This window comes from Notolepis coatsorum, assembly GCF_963971535.1.
Source record: "Notolepis coatsorum genome assembly, chromosome: 6".
Classification (NCBI taxonomy): Eukaryota; Metazoa; Chordata; class Actinopteri; order Aulopiformes; family Paralepididae; genus Notolepis; species Notolepis coatsorum.
Genome location: NC_140170.1, coordinates 77,734,678 through 77,757,407, shown reverse-complemented (window position 1 = coordinate 77,757,407; position 22,730 = coordinate 77,734,678). Strand labels below are relative to the sequence as shown.

General features: G+C 44.5%; 1 protein-coding gene across 1 annotated transcript in view; it reads left to right on the top strand.

Moving 5' to 3' along the window:
- The window catches only part of LOC311229567 (plexin-A1-like), a gene marked incomplete at its 5' end in the record, with an annotated part of 76,969 nt that extends 57,172 nt beyond the window's left edge, over window positions 1-19,797 (top strand). Inside the window, 7 exon segments of the mRNA XM_084315643.1 lie at window positions 206-309; window positions 865-961; window positions 5,836-6,026; window positions 13,131-13,300; window positions 13,727-13,939; window positions 14,260-14,410; window positions 15,518-19,797. Coding sequence (XP_084171769.1) covers window positions 206-309; window positions 865-961; window positions 5,836-6,026; window positions 13,131-13,300; window positions 13,727-13,939; window positions 14,260-14,410; window positions 15,518-15,613 — 1,022 coding nt within the window. The 3' untranslated portion in view covers window positions 15,614-19,797.
- Window positions 19,798-22,730: the final 2,933 nt, after the last annotated feature.

Here is a 22,730-nt window from a genome sequence, read left to right as displayed (position 1 = left end):
TATGTATATATATATATATATATATATATATATATATATATATATATATGTATATATATATATATGTATATACAATATGTGTGTGTGTGTGGGAACACTGAATATGAATATGCGTTAAAACAAGCCCTCACAAAGACATGTTCTCTCTCTCTCTTTTAAAATAATTGAAAAAATAAACTTGGGATTTCTACTTTGTGTGTTGCAGAATGGCGACAGGGCAGAATGGCTCGTATCATCCTACAGGACGAGGACGTCACGACAAAGATAGATAACGATTGGAAGAGACTCAACACGCTGGCCCATTACCAGGTACACCCCCCTCCCCCCCCCCCCCCCGCCTCATCTCTCAACAAATGTGTTCCTGAGTCATATGTTGTTTTGCGCTGAATCACGTTACATGGGCCTCATCTGTAACGATGGCGTGTCTCTTATCGCTCAACCGGATGTATTTCCCAGTAGCTTCCCAGGGTCCAAAGGGGGTTTAAACGTCCTGTAGGACCCCAGGACGAGGGCGAAAAGTTACATTTAGCTCAAAATGATCAGGAGGAGGAATAATATATGAATTAGGACGTAGAGCGGAAATGGCGTCCTCCGCCGCTAAACGTGTATTGTAATAATATAACGATGCAGCATTACTTTTACGATATATTCTGAGTTCACGTGATGCCTTTCCCGTGGATAAGGATGTCAGGCTACCTACAGCTGTTACTCTCATCTCTCATCCCACATGGCCTCCTGCTAGGGCCCGGGCTCGAGGACCGCTGACGTACGCGGCTGTAGTGTTATTGTTGTATGAACCCAGACATGTCTTCTGATAATGCCGGCTTAGATACGTAAATACTAAATACGTGTCTGTTGTTGCAGGTGACGGATGGGTCGGTGATCGCTCTGGTCCCAAAGCAGAACTCGGCCTACAACATCTCAAACTCCTCCACCTTCACCAAGTCCCTCAGCAGATACGGTACGAGAGAAGGTGTGGGTGTGTGTGTGTGTTAAGGCTGTCCCCGAAGCCTGTTTTTGGGATTCGAACTTCGTTAGGGTTTTTCGAACGAACGTTCGAACCTTCGCTTTTAATTAAAACAATTCTTTTTAATTTTAAATATTTTTTTTCAAAAAGTCTTTCTTTTTTATTAAATCAACTTTCTTTAATGAATATAACTTAGCAGTTTTTTTTAATACTATAATATTAGTGTAGCCTAATCTTTATCTGCAACTGTGAAAAAACCCCATTGGTTTTAACCCATTCTCTGCCACCACTTTGATCATCCTAAATCATCCTCTGCCAGCGCTATTTGTCTATGGAGATGCTCACCTTCTTTGCAGGGCTATAACTTTTTAAATTGTATTGCTAAATTGACATTACTATGGCCCATTCAACATCAATTATCTATCGTTCAGGATGTAGGAACGTTTTACTTTTTCATTCACACATTCATACTAAAATACTGTCTAGAGTATAAATATGTTTTTATCGTTTTCTGCAGTATTTCATAGAACGTGAGATACAGTATAGGCATAATGCATATATTAGATTATCAAATGCAGTTTGATACCGATCCATGCTATATTAAAAATGTCAACTGTACATGGTCCTAAACGTCATGACTGATCATCTGCGGGTGAACGGAGGGGGGGGGGGGGGGGGGGGGGTCGTTTATAATTCAATGACCGACGTTAAATGATTTATGTAGTATGGGTGATATATTGATCAGAGCAGTTTGTATCGAAAATGATAAAGAAAAACGCTGAAACTCACCCCAGTCTCCTCGTAGCGTTGGGCGATGAGAGTGGAGCAAACAGATCCCAATTATGGGATGTTGATCGATCCATTTCCGGTTTGTATATTACTAATACACGTCCAAATCATGTTGATTATTGAGTTATGGCAAAGATCCATATCGACGGTGTCTGTATTGAGCCCCGGGACGATAAACGAGTGGCCGGACTAAAATAGGGGACGGACCGAGCTCCAATGGGCACTTCCGGTTTGGCAACTCGCCGATCAGCCACCAGGTGGCGATATTGAAGCGTTGCAGAGTTGTGATGGCTCAGACAGCATCAGCCAAGACTCTATGGGTGAAATATGAATGTAGTAGAAAAGACTCACGCACATCCCAAATGTAGTCACGGGTGCTAGACTCGAATTAGATCTGTAATGTTTGTGGAAGAAAAGTCTGCACACCGTCTAGTGTTCCCAAGTTTTAATGTACTTGAACATGTATACCATGAATACCATGACGAAAATATGAAATATTGATCTCAAACACGCCTTACGGCGTGATTGGCAGACAACGCATGGCGGAGAAACCCGCCTTAACGCGTGCTTGGCGGAGAATGGGTTAAGAATGAATAGACACATAAAATAACTATAATTTTTTTTTTTTCGAATATTAACGTAACGAATGAACGTTCGAACATTCAGGCTCAGCCTTAGTGTGTGTGTGTGTGTGTGTGTGTGCGTGCATTTGCGTGTGCGCTTTCATGAATGTTGTTGTGGAATATTTTAAAGGAGCCAAGACAGTGAACTGTAGAAATTCAGATAGTGGTTTATTTTCTGTGGCCACAGAAAGTATCCTCAGTTTACAATCAGAGACAAGTGTAACACGAGCGTCTGACCAGAAAGTGAGAAAGAGCTCTGGTCAGACTTACAATTAAATACACCAGTTTGGAATGACAAATGAAAACAAAGATGGGTTTCATATCTGACTGACACAAGATTGATATGAAACAAAAGACAACAAAGAAAAGGACAAGATGACATATTCTGAAAATTTGACATATCTAAGACAAACTGTCCTGGACCATGGTCGTTGTTAAGACTGTCGCCCTAGTGTCTGAGAAACTGTATACTAGTTAACTAGATTAACTAGTCAAGGCTGTACATAGAATATGTATTTAAACAGAGCTATAAACATGATTTATGTACACACTAATAGATAGGCCCAGTAAGCTGTACAAATTATGTAATAGGATGAAACATAATATTTTCCATAACAATGTACTGTGTATTTCAAACCTTTATTTAAACTCGGAAAGGCAACTGAGGTTTCCCTCATTTACAGCATCGAGCGTACATACAATTAAAACGTATTCGACTTGATTGACAAAGGTTGGAGATCAAGGTTTTAAACGCTGCAACAGAGGGGAGAATCTCAAGCTTTAAGCTTTTATTCCATACCTTTTAAGGGCAATTAAACGTGCCGTTTTCAAACCTGCATTCCTTGTAAAGATTCCTTCCTGGATGTGATTGATACTGACATGGCATGAAGGTAGAGCCTGTTCTCCACTCAGGCTAGTGGTCATAGAACGTTGCCGCCTAATGAGAATGGGTTGACAGAGGATCCATGTCTGGAGATGTTGGTAGTGGTACAAGGGCTTCACCTGACAGCAGCGCTATTGGAAATATATTCATGATGGCGGAGATGTACTTATCTGATCTTCCAGTAATGACTGGTAACTCATTCAACATGTACAAATATATAGTATAGTATATCAAAACTGACAAATTGACTAAAAACATTAGTCGACTGGTTCAAAGTCAGTGTAACCCAATCACACCAGAATGGTCTCTCTCTCTCTCTCTCTCTCATCGGTCACTTGGGTCGCATCTTGGAACAAATCGCACATAGCGGTCGACGTTCACGTGCCGGCCGAGCACCGAGTCGCCTCCGATCCGGGGCTTTCCGTCGCCGATCCCCAAAAAGCTATCGGCGTGCACAAAATCGGGGCTATAATGTCCGTAGTCTGAACTTTAGGCATTAGTTGACCAGTCCTCTGAGAGTGAGCAGCCCTACGTGCGTGCCAAGAACTGCTCACAGAACAGTTTGACGGTGAGGCAGAGTGACGTCTGTCTTTATTTCGGGGCATGGCCGGTGAGGAAAGGGCCACATCGGGTCATACTGTGTCCCCGTCACTTTAGCTCTGTCTGGACAGAGGGGAGGGGACCCCCTCCCCCGGCTTTACCGTGCGGCTGGCCTGCTGAATGACTCCTACAGGACGAGGATGTCACGACTAAGATAGATAACGATCGGAAGAGACTCAACACCTTGGCCCGTTACCCCCTCCCCACCCGCGCAGTGTCCTCACGTCACCTCCAGTGTCCTCACGTCACCTCCAGTGTCCTCACGTCACCCGCTGTGTGTCTAGAGCGGGAGAGACGACGCCACCTCATCCTCTTTCAGTGGATGTGTTCCTCAGGTTGCTGTGTCATATGTTGTTTTGTGCTGAACCGCGCTACATGGGCCTCATCTCTACCGGTGTCTCATAATGCTCAACCAGACGTGTTTCCATGAGTTTCCCCAGAATATTAATGTACATATAAACACACCCTTTGTGTGTGTGTCTCTCTTTCTCTCTCTCTCTCTTTCTCTCTCTCTCTCTCTCCCCCCCACAAGGTCAGTCTCTGACGTCCTTTCTTTTTGTCGCTCCCTCTCTGTAATTCTCAGATGTTCCCTTCCTCTATACTCCTCTCTTTCTCTCTCCTCTTTCCCCTGATTTTCCTCTCTATCTATCTATCTATCTATCTATCTATCTATCTATCTATCTATCTATCTATCTATCTATCTATCTATCTATCTATCTATCTATCTATCTATCTATCTATCTATCTATCTATCTATCTATCTATCTCTCTCTCTCTCTCTCTCTCTCTCTCTCTCTCTCTCTCTCTCTCTCTCTCATAACCTTTCCCACTCTCCAACCCCTTTCCATTCTTCCTCTCTTATATAACTGCTAGCCTAGCCGACACACACGTACAGTCGCATACACGAACGTACACACACACACACATGGATTAAACCTCTGCACTTTTCAACTTGGATCAGTCGCAAATTCTCTCCTGACATTCTTTTTTTGACCTCTCAATCCTTGTCTCCTTCTGTGCGAAGGGGACAGGCGTTCAAACCTAAAGCCTAATGCTTTATGTCACAAAATAGGAGGGATCAATGTACATGACGGAGAAAAAAAGAGAGGGGGAGGGAGGGAGAGAGAGCGAGAGGGAGAGAGAGGGATAAAGTGACAGACAAATGTATTCTAGGATGAGAGAGTGACGTTTGAAATAGCTGAAGCCGTCCCCTTTATAAAAAGAATAATACAAAAAAAGGAATCCTGGACTTAATGCCCACGTGTGCGTTCTTCACACGCTCTCTTGAGTCGCTTAATAATGCTTTTATTTCCCTCTCCTGCAATCTAATCTACTTCTCCTTCTATTAAAATGAACCCTTCATACAACAAATTGTGTTAAGGTTTTGTAGTCGAGTGTTTTTTTCCCCAGAACCCATTAGGAAAGACTGTACACTCTTGTGTATTCACAGTTAAAGATGTACGTTGAGGTTTTGAATGTGTACAATTTCACATTACCGTTCAAAGTGTTTCTAAACACACTTGTACAGTGAGGTACTTCATCTGACTGGTTTCAAACACTGATTATTAGGGATGTTCGATATTGGCTTTTTTACCGATATCCGATATAGTCCAACTCTTCATTTCCGATACCGATATCTACCGATATATGCGGGGTTTCCCCCCCAAAAAACGGAATAATTTCAGGTAATTAACATTACATATCTCTTGTTGTGGAATGAACACAACATTATGCATACTTTTGACAATAAATAAAATAAGAATTTGTTCTCATTAAATAAAAAAATTTGAAAACCGATACCGATATTTTCCGATATTACATTTTAATGCCAATATCGGACATCCCTACTGATTATCGTAGTGATCGTTTCATTGGGTGATCGGTGCACAGACGCCCTACTTCATATTGTCTTGAACACCGAGAAGAAGAACCCTGTGGCCACATGTGATTTAACTCATGTCGTGTTCATTCAGAGAGCATGCTGCGGACGGCCAGCAGCCCAGACAGCCTGCGCTCCCGCACCCCCATGATCACCCCCGACCTGGAGAGCGGCACCAAACTCTGGCATCTGGTCAAGAACCACGACCACTCGGACCAGCGGGAGGGCGACAGGGGCAGCAAGATGGTGTCCGAAATCTACCTGACCCGCCTGCTAGCGACCAAGGTACGTACCGTAGCTTCAAAGCGTCTCTTTGGAACCCAAAGAATATACTAACCTACTATCATGCACTCTGCTACTAAGGAATCTTCCTTGCCTATATTTACTACCAACTAGGGCTGACCCCTATTAGTCGAATAGTCGACTAATCGATCGAAAGGAGCCGTAGTCGACTGCCAACCTTAGTCGAATGCAAAAAAATAAAAATATTATAATTTTTATAATATATATATATTTTTTTTTACAAATTATTTTTGTATCATTCTTTCCAAAAGAAAAGAGGCCTAGACGCGTGGCTAACACTAATGGCACGCATACCAGAGGCTAACTGCCTAAGAAAACAGGTACAGAGGCACTGAAAGAGGATTTCACCCGTCTAATGAACACACTAGACTAGACAAATCAAGATGTATCCATCAGTGAACCAATTGCATGCTTTTGCAGAGGACAAGAAGCCTTCCGTTGACTCCTTCAGACATTAACACATTCCCTGCCACGCTTCTATCCATCAATGTATGATCACTGCCACCAGTCTAAGCCTATGGAGATGTTCACCATTTAGGCCGCGTCCTAAAAGTCTGTGCCGACCAACTGGCCCCGGTATTCACTGACATCTTCAACCTGTCCTTGGAACAGGCTGTCATCCCCACCTGTCTGAAGAAGTCCACCGTCATCCCTGTACCCAAAAAATCTACGCCCGCTTGCCTCAACGACTACCGCCCTGTAGCCCTCACCTCCATAGCCATGAAGTGCTTTGAGAAGCTAGTGAAGGGCTACATCTGTTCCTCCCTCCCCATCAACCTGGACCCCCTGCAATTTGCATATCGCCCCAACAGGTCCACGGAGGACGCCATAGCCCATGTGCTGCACACAGCAGCATCACACCTGGACAAGAGGCAGGGGAACTATGTGAGAATGCTGTTCATCGACTACAGCTCAGCATTCAATACCATAGTCCCCTCCAAACTCATAGCCAAGCTCAGGGACCTGGGTTGAACTATGACCTCTGCCAGTGGGTCTTGGACTTTCTGACGGGCAGACCCCAGGTGGTAAGAGCAGGCAACTGCACCTCCTCATCCATCACGCTCAACATAGGGGCCCCCCAGGGCTGTGTTCTGAGCCCCCTCCTCTACTCCCTGTACACACATGACTGCGTGGCATAGCGGAACAACAACACAATCATCAAATTTGCTGATGACACAGTAGTGGTGGGCCTGATCTCTGCCAACGACGAGAGGGCCTACCTGGAAGAGGTAGAAAATCTGTCACAGTGGTGTCAGGAGAACTGCCTCTCCCTGAACGTCAGCAAAACAAAAGAGATGATTGTGGACTTCAGGAGGTCGGGGGTCAAGGACTACAGCCCCCTCAGCATCAACGGGGCACCGGTTGAGAGAGTGAACAGTTTCAAGTACCTCGGAGCCCACATATCCGAGGACTTGACATGGACCACACACATTGACAGTGTTGTGAAGAAGGCACGACAACGCCTCTACTTCCTCAGGCGCCTAAGGAAGTTCCAAGTCAGTCAGAAGATCCTTAGGAACTTCTACTCATGTACAATAGAGAGCATCCTGACTGGCAACATCACCTCCTGGTTTGGGAATAGCACTGTACAAGACCGTAGCAGACTACAAAGAGTGACACGTTCAGCCGAACGCACAATTGGAGGGGGGCTTCCCACCCTCCAGAACATTTACAACAAGCGGTGCAGGGGGAAGGCTAAGAGAATTATTAAGGACTCGAGCCACCCGAACAACTGCCTCTTTGAACTGCTGCGGTCAGGCAAGCGATACCGGAGTCTTAAGGCGAGCACAGAAAGACTCAGAAGAAGCTTCTATCCCAAGGCCATCAGGCTGCTAAACGAACAATAAACACTATGCAACAAGTCAAATGCACACAGCACACACACCCACACACTCACTTAAACAAACAACACACTGCAGCACCCACTCTCCACACTTTAGATCACACAAACACACTTTATATTTATTGATAAAGGATTTGCACTACAACTCTCGTACACCTACTGTAAATTGTACCTAAATTGCACCTCATCCCATTTCTGCCTTGCACTATATAGTATTGTATATTAGTACACTGCATAGTATTGTATATTATATGGTAACTCAGTTACGTCTATTCTGCATCGAACATTGTACATATGTCTATACTGAACACTGTGACGTCATTTTTTTACTTCTAATTTACATACTATACTATGTTATTTTATTTCATACTTATCTTGTCTTGCACAGTCTCTGGAGCGTAACAGTAAGAAGCATTTTGTATAAAAGTATTCTGTACTTCTGTATGACAACTATTAAAGAAACTTGAACCTTCTTTGCAGGGCTATAACTTTTTAAATTGTATTGCTAAATTGACATTACTATGGCCCATTCAACATCGATTAGCTATCGTTCAGGATGTAGGAACGTTATACTTTTTCATTCATAGATTCATACGAAAATACCGTCCAGAATATAAGTATGTATATAAGTATGTTTTTATCGTTTTCTGCAGTAATTCCTAGAACGCTAGTTATAGGCCTAAACGCATAATATAGATTATCGATTGCAGTTTATTTGCGATACACGCTATATTAAAAAATCAACTGAATACGATCCTAAACGTTATGACTCATCATGCGCGGATGAAAGGGGGGGGGGGGGGTCGTTTATAATTCCGTGATCGTCAGTAAATGCTTTATGTAGTATGGGTGATATATTGATCAGAGCGGTTTGCATTGAAAAGAATAAACCATCAAGCTGAAAGTAACGTTACTGTCCTCTTACCGTTCGCCGATGAGACTGGAGGAAAAAGATCCCACTTATTTGATGTCGATCGACTAGATCCATTTCCGGTTTGTATGGCGCAATAAACGCCCAAATCATATCGATTATTGAGTTATGGCAGCGATCCATATACACAGATGTGTGTCTAGAGTCCCGCAACAATATGTGACTGCCGGACGGATTTCCCAGATGCACCGAGATCACCAGAGATCCATTTCCGGTTGTAACTCGCCCGATCATCCACCAGGCGGCGGTATTGAAGCGTTGCACGGTTGTGCAGAGTCCCACTGTCTCAGCAGAGGCTGGGTGGCGGAATTATGAATACCATGGCGAAAAAATTAAATATGATCTCAATAACGTTGTACGCCGTGGCTTGGCGGAATTCGCATGACCAGCAAACCCGTCGTACAACGTTATTGGCGGTCAATGTGTTAAGCACCCCCACAGCCCAAATGGAATGATAAAAATTATAATTATTTTTTTCTAAATTTTTATTTTTATCGGCTAATTTCGGCCAATCATAGTCGACTATCCAAATCCTTAGTCGGGGACAGCCCTACTACCTACTATGCTAATTATGTCTCAAGTTGGACACTGTTTGATGAACAATGTTACTGACCCTTAGCTGCCAGAGTTGTAACCTTCCTGCTGACTTGTTGTACATAACTTGCAAGTCTCTTTGGATAAAAGCGTCAGCTAAATGACTCAGAAGTCTGTCATGGAATTCTAGTACCGGTAGCCCTTGTGACAGCATCATTAAGAATGTTCTAATCTCACAAAGGTCAACTTTATTATCCCAAGTGTAGGGGAATTTGAGTGGTCAAAGTGCAAAAGTAAATGCAGTAAACAGACAAAAGTCACAGGCACAGATACAAAGACAAATGTTCAATATGCAGTCCCCGATATGCACTCCCCTAACATAATATAAAAACACATAGCAATATAATGTACCATACCGATTATTGCACAAGGATTACCATTGCACATAGCCCTAGCCAAACTACTGGCACACATCTGAAGGGGTTAAACAGAAACACATGCATACATAACGCATTTACCAATACACAAAATCTAGAATGAAGAGAGAACGCTGCAGCAAGATGATTCACCAGATCCCAGCTACACACACACTCGCACACACTCCTTGCCAAAAAGCCACTCTCAAAACAAATCCTTCTCCTTTAGCCCATTACCACCAATGAGCCTTCGTTGACCTTTGTTTGCTATGCATCTCAAAGCTCATTAACATTCTTCATAACCTTTTACAGAAGGATACACACACACACACATATGAGCACATGCACAAGAACGAGTGTGTGTGTGTGTGTGTGTGTGTGTGTGTGTGTGTCTTAATTAGGAGGTTGACCTTTGCCTATTGAGTTGTTTGGTTGGTGTTACTAGACCCTGTTGTTGCCTGGAGGGCTTATAGGCCTCAGCCTTCACCCTACAGTCACTAGCAACCAAACTTCACTCCAATCTGCTCAATTCACTCTGGAGTCTGCGCTCGGGTTGGTGTGTGGATGTGTGTGGGTGTGGGTGGCTGTGTGTGGCCTTGTTTTCCTAGCATTGTGGGGACCAAATGTGTGAAGTGAAGAAAACAAGATTTCTTGGGGGACGTTGTGGGGACATTGGCCCAACCTCACAAGGTTAGGGTTAGGCATGTAGTCGTTATGGGTTAGTGGTGGGGGAAAATATCGATACGTAGTAGTATCGCAATACTTTGCGTGGCCATACTGTATCGATACAAGGACGCCAAGTATCGATATTTTATTATTTATTCATTTAAAAGAGAATTTTTGTATTTTTCTTTTGTATAAGGAAGTTGCATTATTCATTTCAATACCTGTAATAGTACAGTAGTCCACACACACACACACGCACATGTGTGCATTCAGTTAAGTTGGAATATGACTGTAATACAAACAGTTCAGTTTGTCAGGTACATGCAACACAGATTAGTGTTGACATCTGTCTGCTTGAGAAAATCCCATTTGCTGCAATAAAAATGATTGAAGTGAGATGAAAACTTTATTTTATTAGATAAAACATGTTGACAAAGTTTTACTTTGCAGTTGAAAAAAGGTAATACATCGCAATAAATCGCAATATTAATATCACATTACTCAGCATATCGCAATATATTTTGAATCGCAATACTATCGTATAGTGACTTAAGTATCGTGATAATATCGTATTGTGAGGCCTCTGGTGATTCCCACCCCTAGTAAGGGTTTAGGGAATGAATGTTAGAGAAGTCCCCACAATGCATGGAAACATGGCTGTGTGTGTGTGTGTCGATTCTGTGTCGATGTCTATTTCATCCCTGAGTAAATCGTCAATCTGCCTTTGGCTACAGTGTGTGATCGAGTTCCCGATACTATAAAACTGCTTCTCTGAAACAGTTTTGGGCAGTGGCACCTCAACACGCTCTCATCTGTTTAAAGTGGTGCCGTGTTAGCACATTCTGCATTGTATTTACCCACCTGCCCACACACACACACACACACACACACACACACACACACACACACACACACACACACAGGGCCCATCATCTGCTCATGCCCAGGGCCTTCCAACAGCGCTACCCCTTTGCCCTCATTTGCAGGCACTAACTAGCTTGGCGATTCTGCTCGCCCTGGCATTTTCCGCCCCTTACCATCCTAGTTTCCCTCATTAGCTCTCGGATTTCCATTATTCTAGCTTCAGGTGGGAAAGTGCAAGGTTGACACTACCATGGGGATTGGCCGGGATTGGAAAATAATTAACTTGGTTGGAGGACAATTGGGCACTGAGAGAACTTGAGAGCACTTTTTGTGCATACCATATTTTTGTTACAACCCCCCCCCCCCCCCCCCCCCCCCCCACACACACACACACACACACACACACACACACACAGAAGCTGTGTGCACTTATAAGCGTGATTCATGGACCTGCGAATTAACGCGTTGTTCATTCGACTCCAGTTCCAACCAGTTTTCAGTTCTGAAAGTGGTGGATGTGTGGCGGCTAAGTGGCACAGTGCGCAAGGCGCTCGCCACTAATGCAGGAGATGCTGGGTTCGAAAAGACCCTCCCACGCAGACCCTCGCCGCTGAGAGATCGCGCTGTGCAGGTGAAACGATGCAACGGCTGCCTCCTCGTGTACCGGAGGGGACACGTGATGCAAGGCTTCGTCCACATTGCAGCCGGCTTGTGGGAGGCATGGCCTAACAGCGTTCGAGACAGGGGAGGGTAGAATTGGACAATACGAAATTGGGATGGGAGAAAAATTTAAAATGGGAGAAAAAACTAGATAAAAAAGAAATTGGTGGATGTGTGTAGTCAGAAAAGGGGGGGGGGGTAGATTTCGAGTGAGGAAAATTCAGATGATCTTTATTTCAGAAGGTGTCTTCGATGTCGCGTTATGAAGCACATCACAAGCAGCCTTCCGCTAAACTCTCATCGGGCCTCGTCCTAATGTACCACGCAGAACACTCGCTCAGGACCCGAACGCTCCAATCAAAAGTACCAATCGTTATGCAACACTAGCTACTGACAACCACTGCCTGCAGCGAGACTGTCGCAGACGAGCAGAGACAGCATAGGGATCCTAATGATCTTGTAACTCGAAGGCCCCCAATCCTTAATCCATACTTAAAAAGGCTTACTCAGTCTCGAAATGCGACGAGATGAGAAAGAAAGTAGGTTGCTCTTCATTCGGCAAGTTGCTAGTCTTCGGGGAAACTTCAGTGTACCCATCATTTACCCAAATGCATCCCACACTCACAGCCAATTACGATGCATGGGGAAACACGAGAGATAGTCATGTGTAACGTGGTACTTTCCAGCGTGTTGTAGAATATCTTTAGGGTTTCATAGCTGCATCTGTAAGAGACGCCAAAGCCTGACACATCATCGCAGGATGTACTGGGGGGTGTATTTAATAATGGTGGTCAGTCCCCTCCCTTTACAGAGTAGGCGAGACACAGGATAGAAGGTTCTGAGATTTGACCCCAGGCCAGCAGGGGTTACATGTGGGTTCATAGGCGTTGGTGGTCTTAACCACTACACAATCTCTGGTGTACAGCTCTGAAAATGTTACTCATATCCCAGTAAAATCACCATGACTACCGTCATAGTGTCCTGGGAGTTCTATTATTCACCGTCTATGGAGCAGCTCCAGGGTTAGTCTCTCAATGACGTCATCACCAGAGTCTTATCTCTCCGGTGTTCAGTAAGGAGAGACTAGTTCATATTCTATTTTAGGGGGTGGACTTTCGTCTTTTTTGACAGCTTCAAACGACAACAACCTGGTATTTGTCTTCCTCATGCAGGGCACGCTACAGAAGTTTGTGGACGACCTGTTCGAGACCATCTTCAGCACGGCACACCGGGGCAGCGCCCTGCCGCTCGCCATCAAGTACATGTTCGACTTCCTGGACGAGCAGGCCGACAAGCACTCCATATCCGACTCTGACGTACGGCACACCTGGAAGAGCAACTGGTGAGTGTGTGAGGAACGTGTGTGTGTGTGTGTACGTGCGCGTGTGTGTGTGTGGAACCTGTATATGTGTGCATTATGTGTCTCGAAATAAAAAATCACACACACAGAGTCACTGGCAGGACATTTACAGCTCCGGCTTGCGTTGCTGCGGTCAATTCCCATTTGCAGAGCGACGGAATGTACCGTTTGCTCTGAGAGCACATTTTGCCCGCTTTAAATTTTCTCTATCTGTCCTGCCTCGAGGTATTCTATCATTCCCACCCCCACTCCCCAGCCCTCTTTTATTCCTCCAGTACCACGTATGCAGCTTTCATTCAGTCGCACACCGCCCGCCTGCTACACCGTAATAGCTCTTAAGCTTGTCAAAACTTTCTAACTCTGCAACTCTCTCCGTCTCTCCTTCAAACCCTCCCTCCCTCTCTCCAGTCTCCCCCTGAGGTTCTGGGTGAATGTGATCAAGAATCCCCAGTTTGTGTTTGACATCCACAAGAACAGCATCACAGACGCCTGTCTGTCGGTTGTGGCGCAGACCTTCATGGACTCCTGCTCCACGTCGGAGCACAAGCTGGGGAAGGACTCTCCGTCCAACAAGCTGCTGTACGCTAAAGACATCCCCAACTACAAGAACTGGGTGGAGAGGTACGTTTTTAATTATAACATAACATTATAACATAACATAATATAACATTACCCTGTAGACAAATACATTTGAGTTGATGTTAAAGTTGATGTGCTTTCCCTCACCTTCCTGCTTTCTTTTCCCCCCTTCCATCCTTCTGTACTCTCCTCTGCCCTTCCTTCCATCCGTCCTTCTGGCCATTAATTCTTCCTTGCTTCTGTCCCTCCCTCCCTCCTTCATTCCATCCTTTCATCTCGCCCTCCTTCCGTCCTTCCTAATTTGCTCTCTTTCGTCCATCCTCTCCTCCTCCCTCCCTTCCTCCCTTGCTCCCTGTCTCCAGGTACTACTCTGATATTTCCCGGATGCCGGCCATCAGTGACCAGGACATGAGTGCCTACCTGGCGGAGCAGAGCCGCCTGCACCTCAGCCAGTTCAACAGCATGTCGGCGCTGCACGAGATCTACTCCTACATCGTCAAGTACAAGGATGAGGTGAGGAGGACATCCCGGCCGCTGCCCAAGTGGTTTTCAGATTTGCAGATGAGACCCTCCTTCGTTCTCGGGGCGCACATTGGGGTCATTGTCAACAGTGTTGTACGGTAACACGCAAGCAACCGCTCAAAGTTCTTAATCCAGTTTCAGGAGGAAGGATTTGCGACTAATGACCACGATCCACCACATTCCACCATGCCAGTTACACACACACTTTGCATGGGTGATCAGCCTACCATTCTCTATTCCATTCAGGAGCCAAGAGCTAATTATTTCTCTCCCACATTCTCACATGTGCCAAGAACTAACCACTTCTTACCAAGCAACCAAATCTCACCGACAGGTTCTCCCTGTCAGCTAAGACAATAAACCACACTGACCAATTAGTTCCACTGTCGGTTCCACAAGCTTCTCAAGCTCTACTCCAAGTGCCTTGATCATAGAAGACTGAACTCATGAAACAGCTTTTCATGAAAAGAACAATGGAGATTATCCCAAAAGGGTGCAGCTGGGTAGTGTAGCGGTCTAAGCACTCGCCTACCACCGCAGAGAGAGGGTTAAATTCCCAGCAGTGGCACCTCTGGCCTGGTCAGTCGTCCCTATGAACACAATTGTCACTGTTCGCGGTGGGGTATGCGTCCTGGACGTTGCAACAGCGACTCCTGCTGGTCGGTTGAGGTGTCTGTTCAGCAGTGAGGGGATCTGGGGGAGATAGGGTAAACCTCCTTGCATGTCTAGACCCTCCCCAGATCGACAGGGCCACAACCAGGAAGGGAATTGGCATAATGACAATTTTTTTTTTAATAATAATGATAAAAGATGAGTCCAAAAGAGCAACAAGGATCGAGATTGTTCTGTTGTGAGGAGGACATGTGATAATCAGACATAAAACGTACTAACATGTTCTGTGTCCTCACAACAGAACTATCGGATTAAGGTCGAAAATCAGCAAAGTGGCCCTGAACTCTGGGAAAACTGAACATACCGTATATTCCAGGAAGTGATGGGAAATTGAAACTGAAACTTGAAACTGATTTCAAGTGGGGAAGTGGGAACCCTGTGTGCTTGTCCGGTTCACCAACTTCTACCCCTCTCTTGTGCTTCTAGATCTTATCGGCTCTGGAGCGAGACGAGCAAGCAAGAAGACAGAGACTGAGGTGTAAATTGGAGCAGGTCATCGACACAATGGCCCTGGCCAGCTGAGGACCGACCAAGCCACCACCACCTCCTCCTCCTTCGCCTCCTCTTCATCTCTCCTCTCCCTCGCTCCTCTCACCCAGATAATAAATAAAAAAACTCCACCCCCCAACAACACGACAGAAAAGACTGCAAAGAACTGAAGCAGTACACTGCAAAATACGGGGGGGTTCGGCAGAGATGGGCGGGCCTGTGTGAGTGTACGTGTGTGTACATATGTTTACATGTGTGCGTCTGAAGGCAGTGTGGTTTGTGTGTGTGTGTGTGTGTGTGTGTGCGAGCGAGCATGAGTGTCTTTGTGTGAGAGACTGGGACACTGGACATTTTCACACACGCAGAACATCGCGACCGTGTCACCGGAAAGCATTTTGATTATCGTGGCTGTTGTCGTTTTGTGGTTATTTTCTTTTTTCTTTATATTTCCGGGATGTTTGTCGCGGTGAAGCGATCATTCTGGAGAGAAAAACGACGACGGGAACTCTGAAAGGAACTCGCATTATTTGGCATCATGAACAGGATAGAATGTTTTGGGACATGGACCAATCCGCGATGAACCAATGGGAAGGAGGCTCCTCAGGTGACTCCTGTTGGGGGGAGGGGTCAAAGTTCGAAAGGACGTTGGATGTTAATTTTTCTTCTTCTTTTTTTTTTGTATAAATGTAATCAACTGCCCACTCTCTGATCTCTTGCCACTTGTATTACTGCTGAATTTGCACAATTTACAGAAAACGTTACAAAGGAAGAATATATAGATATTATATATAAATACAGCTACATTTTTAAAGAAACAAAGATTAGGGTGATGTTTTTCTTTTCTTTCATTTTAACCGACAAATACAATAAAAAAATTTAAATAAAAACAATGATGAAATGTGATTTGATATTTAAAAAAAAATTATAATTTCAACGTAGAAGAAAAAAATGAAAAGAGAAAAAACTAAACTAAAAAGTTGTCCTGTGCCATGTTTTCTTTGAATGTTGTTTAGTGCAAAAATACATTTTGTTAGGTGGAATGTGCTACCGTATGATTTTTAAATATGAACATGCCTAGTGACTGAAGAGAATAGTTTTTTTGAGTAACGAACCATCACAAGATCCTTGTCGAAAAGTGGCGGGGACTCTTTCCTGTGTAGGAGCAGTTCCTTTGGGAGCTGTCGCGATCACATGAAGTTGCTGTTTGTTTCGAACTCAATCAGTGCAATTTTTCTTTTTTGGGGGGTTCCAGAGAGAACCGGATACACTCTCACAGGATTGTTACTTTATCACGGCCACAGCAGGAGTCCGGCGCCAGAGGTTGGTTGTTTTCTTCCAGGGCCCAACTGGGAGAGACGGCTTTAGTGGATCACGGTACAGCGACTGAACTATGAAGTAGCTACATTGCACTACCTGAAACAGTGCCCCCTCCCCCCCCTGGTCGCCCCATCGCCACCATTTCAGCCACAATCAGCCAATCCTACAAAGGGTGTAGGGAGGTCTAGCCGGCTGACATCGTCACAACACAAAAACTCTCCCCCGGGAGACACGACCAACCTAGATGATACGGTTCCCGGGGTGGGGTGCCGGTATGGTGGGGGGGTCAAGCAGAACAGTCGACCCGACCGACCTCTAGAGTCCGAAAGAGCAGAGCTTGGCGTGTTGGTGGTTCCAGACTTTTGTTTACCTCTTCAAAAGGAGCCACAGTCGGGTTGGGCAGGGCTTAGCTGAGCCCCTCGGTGGTGAAACAAAATGGGGGGGTTGGGGGGCTTTCTTCAGCCTCGGGCCCCCTTTTTCCTCTCCACTCTCTCTCGCTCAATGTTATTATCCAGATAGTGAAGCAAGGTAATGATATATGGAGTGTTTCCCACCACCTCTATAACCTATCTGTTTGAGACAGGGGGTTTTAAGCTTTTATCCACGGAATGGGGGTCGGGTGTGTTGAGATATACGGGGGTTAGTCACCTCCGTTCATTAGCTACACGAGGCTGAGTAATCCTCTTCTTAGCCTCCAGCCCTTGTTTCAAAACGAGCCTTTTGCCATGTGTGGCTTAAGCTTTTTTTTCTCAATATTTTTTTCTTTATCTTTTTTTTATTTAATTTTTTTGTCTTGGAGTTTGGACTGTGGTGAAATACGATGTTTTTATTTTATTTTTTATTTTTCTCTCTGCTTGCCGAAAAACCAAACTGTGGTCTGTATAATGTTTTTGTTGGTGTTTTTCATTTTGTAAATTGTATACTTTTTTCATGAACGAACTGAAGCTATTTGCCTTTTTTTGTAATCAGGTTGTTGTTTTAGTTTTTTTCATTCTCTTTTTCTTTCGTTTTGACATGTAAATTGTACATTTTGCGGTACACGGAAGATGAATTTCCTCTTCGGTTTGCCTGAAGTCGAAGTACTTGATCGATCTCAAGGTTGTTGTTTTTTTCCTGATCTTGAGGATCAAAATGAAAAAAAAATTCATGCATCAGATTTGAGCATCTGTGTCTTTTATGATGGAAAAAAAATCGTGACTTTGCTGCTTTTAAACTCTGTACTTTGTTTTTATGGAAACATTAGGGCTGTCATTTTAATGCTGATCATAAATGCTGTTGCTATCCATTATTATTATTATTATTATTATTATTATTATTATTATTATGATTATTATCATAATGCCAGGTTCTTTAAGAAAATCTTACAATCTTAACTTTATCCACACATGAATAGTGAGCACACTCCCAAAATAATGTTCACCTCCGCCTTTTGTTTACATGTTTGAAGTGACTTTGCTTTATACAGCACGGTGTACCGTACTAGCCTAGTTCAACTGGATATCTATTAGGGTAATACAACTGGTTAATTAATTCCAGAATTCTCCATACAGCCATGCTGTGAGCCTTTAAAGGGACCACTCTACTAGTGTCGAGACGACTTCCAAACAGCTTCCACTTCCAACCCGCCTCATCTGACCCAGGTGGCAATAGGTCGCTTCGCACAAGAAATGATTCCCGACGCAATCATCCATTATTTAATGACACACTGCAAAAACTCCCACCGAAATATGCTTAGTCTGCTTTATGGGACGGGGGGTTAAACATACCTCTCTCTGTATATGAGTGAGTTTTTTGCTGCGTCCTTACGTTTTGGTGCTCTTTAGATCACACATCTGGGAAATAGATGACTTCTGGAGCCAGAGCTCAGTGGTTCTGTTAGCAGCAGTCCGATGAATTATCAGTATCATAACTCTGTAATGTTTGAGAGGGGGAGGACTCTCACCCGCTCCTCCAGAAGCAGACCCGGGGTTGTCCCTTTCGTCTGTAAAGCTTTGGAAAGACCTTTTCAACGTTGTCCATTCTCAGGTGTACGGCCTGTTTGTCTTGCATTCTGCTTAAATTAGCCTACTGCTGCTGGGGGCGTTTGTTTGTTTACTGTTTGCATGGCCACTCGCCTTTTTCTTTTTAAATAGATCAATCCGCTTTGCAAGTCCAGACGCCTCTTTTAGTGAGACTTCCTGGTCCCTGAATGCCCTCCGCTGCCCTTGGATTTGTCCTGTTTGGTGTGGTGATTGACTTGTGTTACTGTCATTGAAGTGGTATGGTGTACAGCATGTCCACGTTATGGCCCTCCGGTGTCGCCGCGCCGGCGTAGCCCGACGTCACGCCTCGACCGGTATCATAGGAACAATGCAGCAAGTGTAGTTTCTTACAGTCTCTCGTTCCAACCTTTACGTAGGAAGTCTGACCCAACGAATCGTATTTTGCTGGATCATCTCATGGTGGGACCGTTTGGTGGAGCCGATACATTGCCATGCGTCTCATTTACAACCTTTATTACTGTATATCATATCTTACATAGCCTATGAAATGAACGACCGTAGTCACACTCTCGCCTTTCCACGTCCCGGTCGGATCCAGTTCCGGTCCCGGTTGGATCCGGATTAGGTCCTGGCACCATTTTTCCTTCCTCTGCTTTACTTTCTTTCTACCAGTTGTGGCAAATACAGTAGCTTTTTTTTCTTTTTTCCCCAAAATGAAAACCGCATAGGATCCAAGGAAACGCAAAGCAGACGAAATTCACACAGAAAATGGCAACGGAATTTTACTACTACAATAATTATGATACGTTTTTCAAATAGAGAAAAAAAGAGTTTCAGACTTGAAGCAACTGTCACAAGTTTGCAGGTTAACATTCATTGTGTAAATATTCTGTTATTTCCTATTTTGCAGATTTGTAAATAAACACGCATCAAGGAGAGATTAAACATTTTTTGCTAAATAAAGTGTGGTCTGGACTTTTTATTTTTAATAGTCTATAGTTACATTACAGATCAAAATGTAAAGCTGGCTGTACAGTAATACTGGATTTATATTAATGCAATAAATGATGGGTTTTGGGGTGCCAATCATAATGTATGACTCACTCTAAAGGCCTTGGGAAGGTTGAGCTTAAAGCCTTACAGGCTTTCTGTATTTTTCACCCATCCCAATTTCGTTATGCCAATTGGCCAATTCGGCCTGGGGAGGGTGTAGAACTACCACATGCCTCCTACGATACATGTGGAGTCGCCAGCTGCTTCTTTTCACCCGACAGCAAGGAGTTTCACTGGGGGAACGTAACACGTGCAGAGGTTCACTTGCAGGAGTCGCAGTTTACAACGACCAGGACACATACCCCACCGGCTTCCCACCCGCTAACACTGCCAATTGTGTTAGTAGGGACAACTGACCAAGCCGGAGGTACCGCTGACAGCTGGATTCGATCCCAGAGTCTCTGCGGTGGTAGGCGAGTGCTTAGTCCACTGCGCCACCCCCGCCCAATCAGATTTATTTTTGTACCCTCTTGGAAGAGTTTGATCTCTAGATGGAAACACCCTATTAGGAATATTCTGAACCCAATGTAAATTGGGATATAGATTTGTTTAATTCCCATGTTTATTGCTGGTCCCTGGCTGTATATGTACCGTTACACCTTGCTAGCTTCATATCACAGCCGGCTAAATGAACATGGACTGTAAAATTTACTTTAGATCTCCAGGGCGATGGTACGTCATGTCATTTAATTTCTACTTACTCAGAAGCATTTTATATTTCCTAAACACAAAGTCTGGGCCACTTGTTATTGAAATGGTCCAACTTCTCAAAATGTCTGTTTTCTAGACACTGACATCTTGATTAGATCATAAAATGTTAATTTCACTCAAAGCCACAATCGATGCAACATGTCAGCGCCCAGAAAACGGACACACTGTTCAAATTTTTATCACAGGTGAAACGCGGTCGGAATACCATGGCAATACCACAATCTCGGGTAGATTTGGTGGTAGGGGGGGGGGGGGGGTTAAAAAGCTTTACGGTCATGTCAAAGCTTTACTCTTTCATTGACTGAGTTGAGGAAGGGCAGTGAAAGTAAGTACAGACTACAGTATGACAGTGGTTATCCATGGCCCACCCAGACCATCTCTCCTCTGAGTTCAAAGAAATTGGGGATGGCGGTGGGGGTTCTCGGATGAACAAGAATCCAGGAGGGCAACATCTGAGCCCCCCCTCCTCCCTGCTTCTATAATGCTAGCGGAGTCATTAATCATTCTTATGGGAACGCACTGGAGTTGCTTATGGGGGGTTTGTGCTCAGGCTGTGTTAATATACTAACACGTTTACCCTCCAACCATACATCATCCTTACAATGCTCTCAGCTCACACAGCCACTTGTGTGGAAGAGGGGCTCTGACTGTATAATACGATACCGAGCAGCCTAGAAAGACGGGGCACCTACACTAGCAACTACTGTAGTACAGTGTGTGGCGGTCTGACATGAATGTAGAAGAAAGCATTTTGGAATCGACCAAAGCCACTTTTTTTCCCCCTCCCCTCCTTTGGCCTTGCTTAAACCGTCAGCACTTTCACCCCCCCCCCCCCCCCCCCAAGCGGATTCAATGAGCCCGGATAGACAGAAAATGTTATCGTTTGCACCATGTGTAACCAGCCGGGCTAATTCAATTAAAATTCCATCCGAGGAAGAGCGCTGAAATTGCGTAATGGTCGTGGGAGCACTGAATCTCGTAATGATCCTGTCAAGAGGCAAATGATCTTGCCGCGCGAACATTATGATGAATTCCTTGCAAAGCACAAGATGCTCACCCCTCCTCCTCCTCCACCTCCTTGCATAGGAAATGCTGTTGCCACAGTTAATAAAGCCGTGATCTGTGTTTGCCCCAATCCACTTCCTCTCCTTTTTAATCTCGTTTAGTTACAATTGAAGAGCGCTCTGCATATCGGCACGCTGAACCCCAATGAAATTGGAATTCTATTTTAGCTGAGGAGTCGTGTTAGGTATTTGTCAGTGTGTATGTGTATCGCGTCAGGACTATGGAGTGCAGCGGAACCGAGCGAACCCGGAGCCGGTATCTTGGGCTCTTAAATCCGGTGCACGGTTCAGTTGCTCCGTGTGAGGCGAAGGTGACAGGCGTGACCGTTCGGGATGCTATGAGGCGGATTACTGTCACTGTTCTTAATTTATGGTGCAGAGAAAAGATTCTGTGTGTGTGTGTGTGTGTGTGTGTGTGTGTGTGTGTGTGTGCATACAGGAAAGGGTGTGTGTTCAGTACAGGTAGTGCTGCCAACCCTCAGCCCACCCCCACCCCCTCCTACACACACGCACGCACCGTGGAATCTCTCCGGGGAGTCGTTGCTCACCACTCTGTACAATCCATAAAGGACTGAAGCGTTGTAAATCTTCTAAACAGAAAAGGTCCATATCAGAGCAGGTGTGTACAGGCCTGTGCGGCTTGTTCCAACATTATGCTCAAGAAACACATCCGCTCTGAAAAGTTTGACCCCGGCAGGGAGAATAACTTGAGCAAAGTTTTCTTGTGCTTATTAATTTTTATTACAAAAAAAGAAAGGACTGGATTAGAAGGCAGACATAATTAATTCGATTACAAAATTTAACAAGATTTAGAATTCAATTTCTGTAAGGTTTACAGCTAAAGATATTTTGAATCAATTAATTTTATTTTGCTTGATTAGTGCCTGCCTACAGTGTGGGATGTGAAGACGAGTGAACAGAGATTGAATTGTTTTTTTCGTGATACACAAGGTCGGTGTCATTTCCTGTTGAACAGACTACAGCCAATCAGCTCATGTTCGTTCAAAGACTTTACAGCCAATC